The 12,696-nt window shown below is 40.6% G+C and overlaps 1 protein-coding gene across 1 annotated transcript; it reads left to right on the forward strand.

Moving 5' to 3' along the window:
* The first annotated feature begins 8,330 nt into the window (after nt 1-8,330).
* Nucleotides 8,331-9,695, forward strand: LOC130028156 (tripartite motif-containing protein 75-like). Its single transcript, XM_056118865.1, has one exon. The coding sequence runs from the start codon at nt 8,331-8,333 to the stop codon at nt 9,693-9,695; it is 1,365 nt and encodes a 454-aa protein (XP_055974840.1).
* The last annotated feature ends 3,001 nt before the right edge of the window (nt 9,696-12,696 follow it).

Raw genomic sequence — 12,696 nt, forward strand, 5'->3', positions numbered from 1 at the left:
CAACCTTGGAACAGTTCCTCTGGCCCTTGTTTCTGCTGTCCTTGGATATTAGTCTCATACTATGTATTTTTAATATCCCACAAATGAGTCAATAAAAAATTCAGATAGATTTCCAGACCTATGCAATGAGGCAAAGGTAAAACCTGCGTGGATCAGAGGGCCAAACTGTGCTATGCGATCTCAGTTGTTTAACAAGACACTTCTGGTACTTTTTGTTGTTGGGGTTGAGGAGAGGCTGTGGTTTTGTGTTTGGAGGTCATGCTCGCCTGAGCTCTGGAGCTACTCCTAACTCTATTCTTTTATTTTTTCCAAAATTTTATATATTAAATAACCATGAATTATAAAACTATTCGTAGTTGGGTTTTTGACATATAATGTTCCAACTCCAGTCCCACTACTCGTGTTACCTACCCTCCACCAGTGTTCCCAGATTCCCTCTCTGACTCACTGGCCCTCAGCCCATCATCTTAAAAGGCATCTTTTAAATTTAGTTGTTAAAGTTTGGGTCTTGCATTTTCAGTGTTGTTGACGCTGTGGTTTGGATATCTAGCTCTATCCTTCCTTAATATCACCAACTTATCTGGGTGTCCTTGATAAAATCTCTTTTGGCAGAGCTCTGGAGACCAGATGGTACCAGGGATTATACCCAAGCTTCCTCCACAAAACAGGAGCTACCCAGGAATGGGATTCCACAGTCATGCGTCATCACACAAGGTCACTGCAGCTGGGCAAGGAGCACTCAGATGGCCCACTGAGATCTGAAGGTAACACCAGAAATTGGACATGCTTGTTTCTTATTTCTTACTTTACATTTAACTACTATATCTGACTTTTTCATATATATTAAGCATAAATTTTTCACTTGAGGGAAAAATAATAATGAATGTTACCATGATTATTGTTTTGTTGTTAATTTAGGTAAGGGTCTAATTTAAAACAAACTCTTCCTTTTGATGTTTATTATAGGTTTTCTTGTTTTGTTCACTTCTGACTGTGCTCACAGCTCACTCCTGGTTCAGTGCAGATACACACTCAACCCTAGAACTATCTCCTGGGCCCAACTGTGAGTATTCTGAGATAAAGATGACCTAAATGCAATTTGAAATATTTCAGAATATCACTAATATTTGGTCGAGCGGGCCCAGTAACGTCTGCATCGTGAGATTAGTTGTTACTGTGTTTGGCATACTGAATACAACACGGGTAGCTTGCCAGGCTCTGCCGTGCAGGCGAGATACTCTCGGTAGCTTGCTGGGCTCTCCTAGAGGGGCGGAGGAATCGAACTCGTGTAGGCCATATTAGCTGCGTGCAAGGCAAATGCCCTACCACTGTGCTATCGCTCCAGCCCCTGGCAAGCTACCGAGAGTATCTCACCCGCACAGCAGAGCCTGGCAAGCTACCCATGACATACTCCATATGCCAAACACAGTAACAACAAAGTCTCCAATAGAGATGTTACTGGGCCCGCTCGAGCAAATAGATGAACAACGGGAGGACAGTGACAGTGATCACTAATATATTATTTTAACAAATAATTTTGTTATGCTTATTTTCAATAAAAGCGTAGGGTAAAGGAAATCACTAAAAACAAAAAACTAGGGAACATGCATTGCACACAGGAGCCCAGTTCTCAATCCTTGTACTGCATGGTAATCCAAGAACCAAATGCAGATTAGCCCTAAACCAACCCCCTCACCAAATTTGCTTGTAAACGATAAAATTCTTCTATGATCACTTGATCACTTGACATCCCATTACTCATCGCTTTGCTCAAGCGGGCACCAGTAATGTCTCCATTTGTCCCTGTCGCATGCTAGTGTAGCCCAATGGCGTCTGCTCATTCTAGGAACATGAAGAACCTCGAACCGATTGTTCAGGGTCTTGACGAAGAAGTCTGACCATCTTGTAGGTAGGCAGCCACGTGATCTTTTGACATCCCGTGGAATCCAGTTGGTGACGGCTCTAGTCCAGTGGTCGTCTCCAAATCTTCTTCTATGAAATTACGCTAATTAATCTTCTATGAAATTACGCTAAAACTTTGGTATGGAGAATGAAATGAATCCTTTATATTTTTCATTATTCGATTTTTTAAAATTGATTCTATATATATATATATATATATATATATATATATATATAACACCAAACATCAGCCAAGCGGCACAAATGCTGAACGACTTTGACCGTGAATGTGGAAAGGTCGGACTACAGCTGAATCTTACGAAGACAATGTTTATGAGAAACAGCCTTGTTCCTGACGCTCCATTCGCTCTCAACGGAACCACCATCTCCGAATGCAACAGTTATATATACCTAGGTCGAGAAATCAACATGATGAATGACCTGGCACCTGAGATACGCAGGAGGAAGAGAGCGACTTGGAATGCCTTCAAGAGCATTGAAATAACTAAAAGGACAAGAAATAACTAAAAGGACAAAGAACCTCCAGCTACGAGCTCATCTCTTTGATTCCACTATTCTTCCTGCATTAACATATGCCTCAGAGACCTGGACCCTACGAAAACAGGATGAGAACGCTATTCGGGTCTCTCAAAGAGGAATCGAAAGAACTATGCTTGGAATATCATGATTCACTCAAATGAGAGATAGAATCCAGAGTTCTGATCTTCGTCAACGCTCAAGAATCAGGAACGCTGTCTCATTTGCCAAGACATCAAAAATCAGATGGGCTGGACACGTAATGAGGTTTACAGACAACCGCTGGACTAGAGCCATTACTGATTGGATTCCACGGGACATCAAAAGATCACGTGGACGCCCACCTATAAGATGGTCAGACTTCTTCGTCAAGACCCTAAATGATCGGTTTGAGGCTCTGCATGTTCCTAGAACGAACAGATACCATTGGGCTATGCTAGCACGCAACCGGGATGAATGGAGATGTTACTGGCACCCGCTCGAATAAATCGATGAATAACGGGGATTAAGTGATTAAGTGATAAGTGATTGGTTTATGGGAATGAATGATTTAAAAAAAATTAATGAATCACTGTGAGATAGTTACAGATTTACATGCTTTCCTGATTATGCTTTAGTCATACAACAATCAAGTACCCATCCCTCCACCAGGGCCCATTCTCTATCAGCAATGTTCCCAGTATTCCTCCCGCCACCCTCCTTATCCCCCACTGCCTCTGTGACAGGCACATTCCCTTTCACTCTTTCTCTCTCTCTCTCTCTCTCTCTCTCTCTCTCTCTCTCTCTCTCTCTCTCTCTCTCTCCCCCCCCCCCCCCTTGGGAATGGATTATTTTAAAGGTATAATGTCATGCCTCACAAAGTATGTTACCTGGGGGTTGAAATTAGAACAGTGGTTTGGGTATGTGTTTATCATCAGCATCACCTGGTCCCCAAGTATTCCCACATAGAGACCTAGAAGACCCCAAAACTGGCAGAGTAACCTGGTTAATTGACAAAAGTAAATGTAAACCTGAGAGCCTACTGAATACCTTTCAGGAATTCCAATAACTTCATTTGTCAAAGTATCTTATCTCAAGGGGAAAAAAAAGGTATCTTGCCCCACTAGAACCACCACCAAAGTTCCAGTATTCCACCGGTATAGACCATTGGCCAACACCCTCACTATAATTTTTTCCCTCATCCACAACTTTGTAGTCCAAATTCAGGGGTTTGTTTTAATTGATTTTTTGCTTTTTACCAAAATTTACCAAAATATTTATTTTAGCTTGTTTACCAAAATATGTACCAAAAAATTTACCAAAATATTTATTTTTCCTTGGAGGAGTGTGTGTTTGGTAGAGAGGTACACTTAGCAGTGCTTCTGGGCTATTTCCAGCTCTGTGGTTAGGACTCACACTCCCTGGGGTGCTCATGGCCATGCTGGACCAGAGACATCCTACAGGTAAAGTATATACTAAGCTCATTAAACTCTCCTTCCAGCCCACTACTCCATTTTTCAATACAATTACATATGTTAAATGGACATTCATCATGTTTAATTTGTACTAATCATTAAAGTAATCCAAATATAACTTAAGTTAAACATAGAAATTTTTTTTAAAGTTTGACTTAATATTACAGCGGCAATTTTAAAAGTTCCCTCACATAGACCATAAATCTACTCAGTTTAAAAAAATAAGCTTACTTTAAATGCAAGAATTATAAATATAAAGCACTAACTACCATTAAAATTTGGTCATGACTAATTAGAAAAATCACTGAAGAAGTACTGTAATTTGAGTTAAAGAAGAGAAATGCTTAATTGAGGACAGCTTGTATGGATAAGTACCAAGAGCTCCATAGATGACTAAAATGATACGACAAAGGACAAGGAATGATGTTCTGATGTGATTTGATTAGAAATTCACACAGATACCCGGATATAGTTTCCCTTGAATGACTATGAGAAGTAGAAAAATCCAGTTTCATGAGGAGCTACTAACACATTTCATCAACTGTTCAGCTTACAGATAATGCCGAGAAGCCACAGTCTCTAGGCATAGGGAATTGATCCCAGGCCTTGAGAGTGAATGGACCATGGTGATTTCATCACCAGTAAAAATTGTACACCTACAATTGGGTCACTCCAATGCACATTTACTGAGCATAAATCACCAAAATTTTGCTTTTTTGTAATTTTCACAGGTTGCAGATCTCACAGATCATAAATTATGGCTAATTTTTGCTTTACTATCAATACTTTTTTTAACCAAGCTATACCTATATAATTATCAATGAACAACGGGAGGACAGTGACATTGACAGTGACATAATAAATAATGAAACATACTTTTATTAGAAAACAGAAAATGTCAAAGTTCATAACTTTAGATAACTGTTTTCCACACAAAATTTGGGCACAGGTGTGTTGCTTCAACTATATAGCAAGACTCTCTCTCCTTCCTTCCAGTTTTAAATAAAATGTCTCTCATCGCCTTTTGAGCTTTCAACATAGGCATCTTAAACTTCATGTTCGTGCTAGCATCTTTCTGAGTCAACATATGCATCTTAAAAGTTGTATGATCTGGGAACCGGGAGATTGTGAAGTGGTAATGTGCATGACTAGAGTGTGTACCCAATCTTGTTTGATCCTTAGCAAACTGATAGTCCCCGATGTTAGCATTGAAGGGGACAGGGATAGTCCTGGAGGGCCCCAGGAAGCCTCTTGGTTTCAAGAACAACTGAATAAATATTAATACCTGGCCCAGGTATTCTTGAAACCACTGGGCCTGTACAGCATCACACCTTCAGCCACTTGCATTGAACCAATGGCCCCGTGGACCAAGAATCGTTGATAGGAACTCTTTGTCTCATGAACACTGTTGGGAAGACCCTTCCCAAATAAAAGTTCCATTTTCTTTAATATAGGTCAAAAAGAAGGAATGCACAGCAGGGATAAAGTGAATCCTAACAAAATTGATTTTACCACAATTGCTCCATACTGGTTGGACACCTAGAAAAGATGACTGAAATTGGTATTTGACTCTTTCATACATCAGCTTAAAGGCATTTCATACTGAAGTTCAGAGCTTAATGGAAACTTTTCATAGTTTCTTAAGTTATCTTAAGCAGCTGTTTTTGATTTTTTTTTTATGCTTATCAGTGAGATTGACAAAATAAACCTTTTTTCTCTATCCAGGTCACTGATTGTCAGGACTCATCTGAACATTTTCCCATGAAATTATGTAGCCCAAATGGGAGAAGAGAGGAGGAAGAAAATACAGGTGATTAATACAGGCAAAGAGGGAGTAAAAGACTCCTTGTTGAAGGATGGATTCAAACTTATTCCAAAAACTGCTGTCAATGATTCCTTGCATATAGTGAAGGTGAGAGTTCAAAAAGTCTTTCAAAAAAATCTCAGTTTGCTCTTAGGTGAAACAGTCATTTCATCATAGAGTTTTAGAGACTAGCAAATAAGCAGTTTTTAGAATGGTTGAGATCACTTGCAAATTAATTGTTATATTTATTTGATGGATGAACAATAATTTCATAGATCGCAAGGCAGCAAGAGACTTTAGATTGTGAATATAGGTAAAAGAGATGAATCCAGTTAATGCTTCAGTGTTGCATAAATGAAAATGTCTCACATAGCCTTTTTGTTTGTTTATTTTGGGGATACTCAGGAATTAGTCCTGCCTTTACACTCACTCAGGAATTATTCCTGGTAGAATTATTAGACTGCATGTAAAACAAGCATTACTGCTGTAATTTCTGCTGTACTATCTCTTAGGCCCCTCACATAGTCTAATATAGATTTTTACTTTCTACTTTAGCAATGACATTGAATGGGTGAAGGGAGGACTGGAAAATTCAAATGAGATCATGTATTTTAATACATCACAGCTACTCAATTCTTATTTATTTATTTATTTATTTTGCTTTTTGAGCCACACCTGGTGATGAACAGGGGTTACTCCTGACTCATGCACTCAAGAATTACTCTTGGCAGTGCTCAGGGGACCATATGGGATTCTGGGAATCAAACTCTGGTCAGCCGTGTGCAAGGCAAATGCCCTACCTGCTATGCTATTGCTCCAACCCCAGCTACTCAATTCTTGGTTTAATTATAAGAAATTCTTTCACCTCACTACTAAATAGTCTCTTCAAATTTCCTTTTCCCTGCAGATAGGTCCAGTCCTAGTCCTCCAGGGAGGAGCCACCATTCTTTACTGGGTGTGACAGCAATAACCCCACCCACTCAGTAGCCTATAAATGTCCCATCACAACAGATCACGAATTAGTACTAGCTTGAGTTCAGACGAACTTTAAGGAGATCTTTCAGAGACATCCCTGAAGGAATGGAGAGCTAACTGCCCAGGTAAGCAGATTGTTGTTATCACCTTGAAAATAGATTAATCCAAAGATTATAGTTCCAGGGTCAGAGATGACTGTTGCAGATTCATAGATGGGTTTCATTCAAGACATCTGTAGACTGAGGGGCTAACCTGACCAGATGAACCTGAAAGTAGTATAATGTTCTCAGGGGTCTGGACCCAGTCAAAATGGTTGGGAAATGGTGGGGGAAAACAAATCTTTAGAGATTCCTGGGAATTGGGAGTTAGCTCAGATGTGTTTGTGAAATTCTTTTTGAGAGCACCTTTGGTCTGAGATATCAGTGAATGTAAACAGGTTATGGGGAGAACACAGTAGGTGGGATGTGAAAGGGAGGTTTAACCCTTATGGTCACACCATGGTATCTGGCATGGCCTGGCATCTAAATAAATTCCTCGTGATTTGGATATTGACATGGGATCTGAAAATAACTAGGAGTGAAAAGAAATTGGAGACATAAAAGATCAGGGATGTTTGGAGCAATCTGTGAAGAAAAACTGTAAACTCAGAAATCTCAGATATTTGTAATGTAGGGAAAAACAATAATACAGAAAATGATAAGATCAAATCTGACTTGACTAGAAGACCAGCAACCTACATTAATAATAATGGTTAGGGGTCAGAAAGATAGTACAGATGGTAGGACATTTGTCTTTCATGCAGCAAACCTAGGTTTGGTCCCCAACACCCCAGGTAATCACTTTAACATTGCCAGGACTAATCCCTGAGTGGAGAGCCAAGAGTACACCCTGAGTACGCTGGGTGTAGTCAAATGCCCCACTCCCCCCCCCAACCAAATCCAGTAATGGTTAGTTTTTATTTTTAGACAATAAATTAAGTCCACTGATAAGAAAATATTATAATAAATACTGCCAAGCTATCTATAAAAATTTCCCTTTTCTTAACTTTACATAATAACATCTAGCAAATCCTAGGCAACATATTAGTTTATATGTAAACTCCATGTTATGTGATGACTAATGGATAGAGCCTTTGTTCATAATATCATGATGTCATAATAAATAAGAATACCTATAATAATTAGATGCTCAACTTTGTCAGAATATGTATATCAGAAAAATGAATTATGTGTATCTTTGTGACTGACATTCATGCCATTTCTTTATCTTCCTACTGTCTGTTTTTCTCTTGACAGTTTCTGTAGAAATAGTGGTAATAATTGTCATATGGGGCTTCTCTAAATGAGACAGTTTCATCATTTGTTGAAGTTGTGGCTGCTTTCTGCCAAAGAGGACCAACAAGCCAGGTTAGTTTGAGTAAAGGCAATCCAAAGCAGGGATCAGTGATTATCTGAGTCAAATCTTCCATGAATCTTCTTTAGGACTGAAGGGAAAGAAGTAGAAACTTACTTGTGAGGTTGGAGTTGACTGCAATAATGGCAAAAGTTCAGGTCTATTGAGGTAGTGTTTGCTAAAAAGATTTTTTTTTCACAGCTCAAAATTAAAGGAGAATCAGAACATTCTGAAAAACATCTTAAAAACGTACTTCTCTGAGAACAATGGCCTCGGAAGTTTTTTTGACTGAGCTCCAAGCCGAGGCCAGCTGCCCTCTCTGTCAGGATTACCTGAGAGATCCGGTGACTCTTGACTGTGGGCACAACTTCTGTGAGTCCTGCATTCAACAGCGCTGGGAAAATCTAGAGGACGTCTTCCCCTGTCCAGTCTGCTTTCACTACTGTCCTGATGGAAACTTCAGAAGGAACCACCAATTGCATCATATCGTTGACATCATTAAGCTGGTTCCTACAAGGACTGAGAGAAAACAGAAGGAAGAAATCCTGTGTGAGATGCATAACCAGGTGTTAGACCAGTTCTGTGAGGAGGATGCTGAGCTGTTGTGTCCTCAGTGCCGAGTCTCCTCTGATCACCAGGATCACCACCTGGTCCTCATTGAGAGTGCTGCAAAGAGTCACAGAAAGAAGCTCAAAATCTGCATGGAGCTTCTGAAGAGGCAGATTGAAGAAAACATAGTGGCTTGCAGAAATGAAGTTTCGAAATTCCTCGAGGAGAGCAGGAAGATGGAAAATTTCAGAATGGGATTATATCCTGAACTTGAGGAATTGAAATCATTCTTGAGAAATGAAAAAGCTGAGATCAAAGTCAGGTTGAGGAAAGAAGAGAAAGTATTGGAGAATCAACTGGCCAAAAACAAAAGTCACATTTCAAACCATATGGACATGCTTAAAAATCTTTTAAGTGAAGTTATCATTGTATGTTCACTGGATGACCTGGATTTACTCTCAAGGAGCGAAAATATCCACAGAAATTTTGAAGACCTCCCATCCCCAACAGTCATTTCACATGAACTCAAGAAGGAGAGTTTCACTCTCCCTCCACATTATTTTGGTCTACAGAAAATGATCAGCACATTTCATGCAGATTTAACACTAGATCCTGCAACTGCCCATCCAAGTCTTATTATCTCTAAAGATAAAAAAAACATTTTTAGAACGAGTCTTCCAGACCTTGGCAATTCACAGACATTTGCTCCTTATGCAGCTGTGCTCAGCTGTGAGGGCTTTGATGGAGGCAGGCATTTTTGGCAGGTAGAAGTCAAAGGCAGAGGTGACTGGTCCTTAGGAGTGTGTGAAGAATCCTATTACAAAAATACTCTGATATCACCAACCTGTGAAAATGGCTGTTGGTCATTTGAGCTGTCCACAAGGGACATTAAACAAGATGCTCGACGTATGCGAATTGGTGTATTTCTGGACTATGAGTTGGGAGAAATTTCAATTTATAATTTGAGTAGAAGATCATACTTGCATAAACTCACTCATATATTCACAAAAAAACTAATGCCATATTTTTCTATTAGAGTGTCTTCTAAACACTTTTCGATTAGTTTGGTTACCATTAGCTAATGGATGATTTGTGTTTACGTATTTTTTTTCTTTGCCTACTACTGGAAGAAACACTGTATATAAAGCTTTAAAGTCTGTGTTTGTTTTGTGTATAGTGTTTTTTTGTTTGTTTGTTTGTTTCGGCTCACGGGATACTCCTGGCTCTGCACTCGGGCATTACTCTTTGCATTGCTCAGGGGACCATGTGGGATGCCAGGGATCGAACCCAGGTTGGCCTCCTGCAAGGCCAACACCCTAACTGCTGTACTATCACTCTGGCCCTTATTGTCTGGGATAATGAAAGCCTTTAACACTCATCCTTTTCTTTTTTCCTTGAGTCTGAACCTGCTGACACTGATTAGAATGACCTTAGGAGCAGAATAAGGGGTGGGAGGGATACTGGGACCCGTGGTGGTGGAAATGGGCACTGGTAGAGGGATGGGTATTTGAGCATTGTATGATTGAAACCCAAGCACAAAAATTTGTAAGTCTACAACTGTACCTCATGGTGTCTCACTAATAAAAATTTTAAAAAATAAAAGCCTACAGCAAACAAAACTAACAAATTTTTAGTAATACTATCTCCTCTCCAGCTAATAACCACTTTAGATATGGCAGCTGTTCTCTTTTTTCCATGCATTTTCAATCAGCTGGAGACCGACTCTACCTTCCTATTCTTCTCATAGACCTTATCAGAGAGGAATCAAATGCTTCAGAGCCTGTGTATAGTAAAATCTTATAACCGCAATAACAATGTCCACTTCCTACCGCTGGGCCCTTAGCTGCAGCAGCTGAACGTGGCCTTGGGAGTCCTCCTTGTGCAGTGAGGAGCCTGAGCCCAGCCCCCACCAGCTTCCTCTCCCACTTCCTAGAGATGACCCTTCACCAGATTTCTCAGCAGGGCAGGAGGCATCCTCAGAGCAGGGGTCCTCACAGCCACCCCTGTGCCAAAGCCCCAGCCTGCTTTCTTCCATTCCATGAGCTGAAGTCCCCTGGCAAACTGACTGTGCCAAGCCATTGCCTCCCCTGGTGCGTCTTGCATGCTGGCCTGGGTGACATTGCCCCTCCTGCTTGTTCTTGCTTTAGATGGGGTGGGGAGACGGGCAGGAGCTGCAGCCAATACCTTTCTTCTTGTCTTTCTTTTGTTCTGCTTTTGCTAAAAAAAAAAAAAAAAAAAGTAACTGAGAGATAGAACATTACAAAGCTATTGATGATTTGGTTTCACTGATACAATGTCCCAGCACCCATGCTCCATCCCTCCAGCAGTGTACATTTTCTACCATCAATTTCCCCAGTTTCTCTCCCACCACCCTCCTACCACCACCCCTTCCCTGCCTGTTTGCCTGTTTCTCTCTCTCTCTCTCTCTCTCTCTCTCTCTCTCTCTCTCTCTCTTACAGGTTCTAAGAGGTCATTGTACATTGTGTTTGTTCAGGACATTCAGTATTTTTATTGGGAAGGCACAACTGAAGTAGCTTTAAAAAAAACAGCATGGTGGCTTTGGGGTGTGGATGAACAGCTGGGACTTCTAGAGGTACAGGCAGGTGGGGGGAGGTAGTCCATCCTACCCCAAGAAATTCTTGATATTTCAGTCACAAAATTCGCATAACTGCATATGCCCCCGCCTCCTAGCCAGCCCTGAGGCCAGAAGGTGTATCAGGGAAGAGGTTATGTTCCCAGGAGCCAAACAAAAAGTCAGAGGTTGCATCACCATCCTCTGTCCCTTCATGCGGCACTTAGGGAGAAGTAGATATTGATACTTACCCAACCCTCCAGGCTGAGAGATCAGCCCCCAGAACTGGGAGGTACCTTTCTGCTTTGGGTCATTTCCTTTCTCTAGTGATGGCACTTTTCAGAGAAGCATCAGAATAAAGGGATGTCCTTGTCCAATTGCCAGGAGAAGTTGGACACAGAGTGGAACATAGCAGAGGAATTTTCATTGAAAAGACAAGGAACTGATTTCCTTTTGAATAGAGATTTTTGAGAACAATGTTTAAGAATATTCTCAAAACTAAAACCAGAGCTAGAACAGAAGCAAAGGTGATTTCCTTGCATGTCTGAATCAGTTTCAATCCCAAACCCCATATTGTTTTCCAGCCAGAGTGATCCATAAGTGCCATAGTGAGAATGTGCACCCCCCAACACCAAAAGGCAGGAATAACTGAATGCAAACAAAATCAAATTCTCTGAATGCAGGTTCACACTAAAAAAAAGCATCTGATGTACACTGATAAAAGGATTGGCATTGGAAGATTATATGACTAAAACTCATTCATCTTTTTTTTAAATTGAATCACTGTTAGATACACAGTTACAAATTTTTCATGATTGGGTTTCAATAAAGTATATATGTGTATGTATATAAATGCATATATATATCAGCAGTACAAGGAATGAACATTTAATTCATGAATACTTATTCTGAATGAAGAAAACAAACATGTACTGTATAATATCATTTGTGTATTGGCATCAGAGCTATAGCTTTGTGGGCTAGAGAGAACGCATTGCATTTGGGAAACCCAACATCCCAACATCATATGGTGCCCTGAGCACTTTTCAGGACTGACCTCTCCACAGTGAGCTGAGAGTAGCTGCTGAGCACCTCAGGGAGTGGCCCTGAACCTAAATAAAGCAATCAATCTTGTTCAGCAGGACATATGGCTCAAAGGGGTAGAAAATATGCCTGACAGTTATGAGGTTGTAAAATACGATCCATAAAGTAACAAAATGGGAGACTAACACCCAGCAGTGGCCGAGATTAGTACCAGGAATTTTGCTCCATGACTTGGAGGCCAGCCACACACTCTAGGGGAAAAGGAAGCTCAGATAGAGAAGGGAGCACCAAATAAAGGGTGTTGGGAGGATCCTCCCAGGATAGGAGAAGCATGCTGAAAGTAGACTATAGACCAAATATGATTGCCACTCAATGCCTCTCTTGCAAACCACAGAACACAAAAGGAGAGAGCGAGAACAAAAGAGAATGCCCTGCCACAGAGGCAGGGTGGGATGGGAGGGATGGGG

The sequence above is a fragment of the Sorex fumeus genome, unplaced genomic scaffold (assembly GCF_029834395.1).
Source record: "Sorex fumeus unplaced genomic scaffold, SorFum_2.1 ptg000039l, whole genome shotgun sequence".
NCBI lineage: Eukaryota > Metazoa > Chordata > Mammalia > Eulipotyphla > Soricidae > Sorex > Sorex fumeus.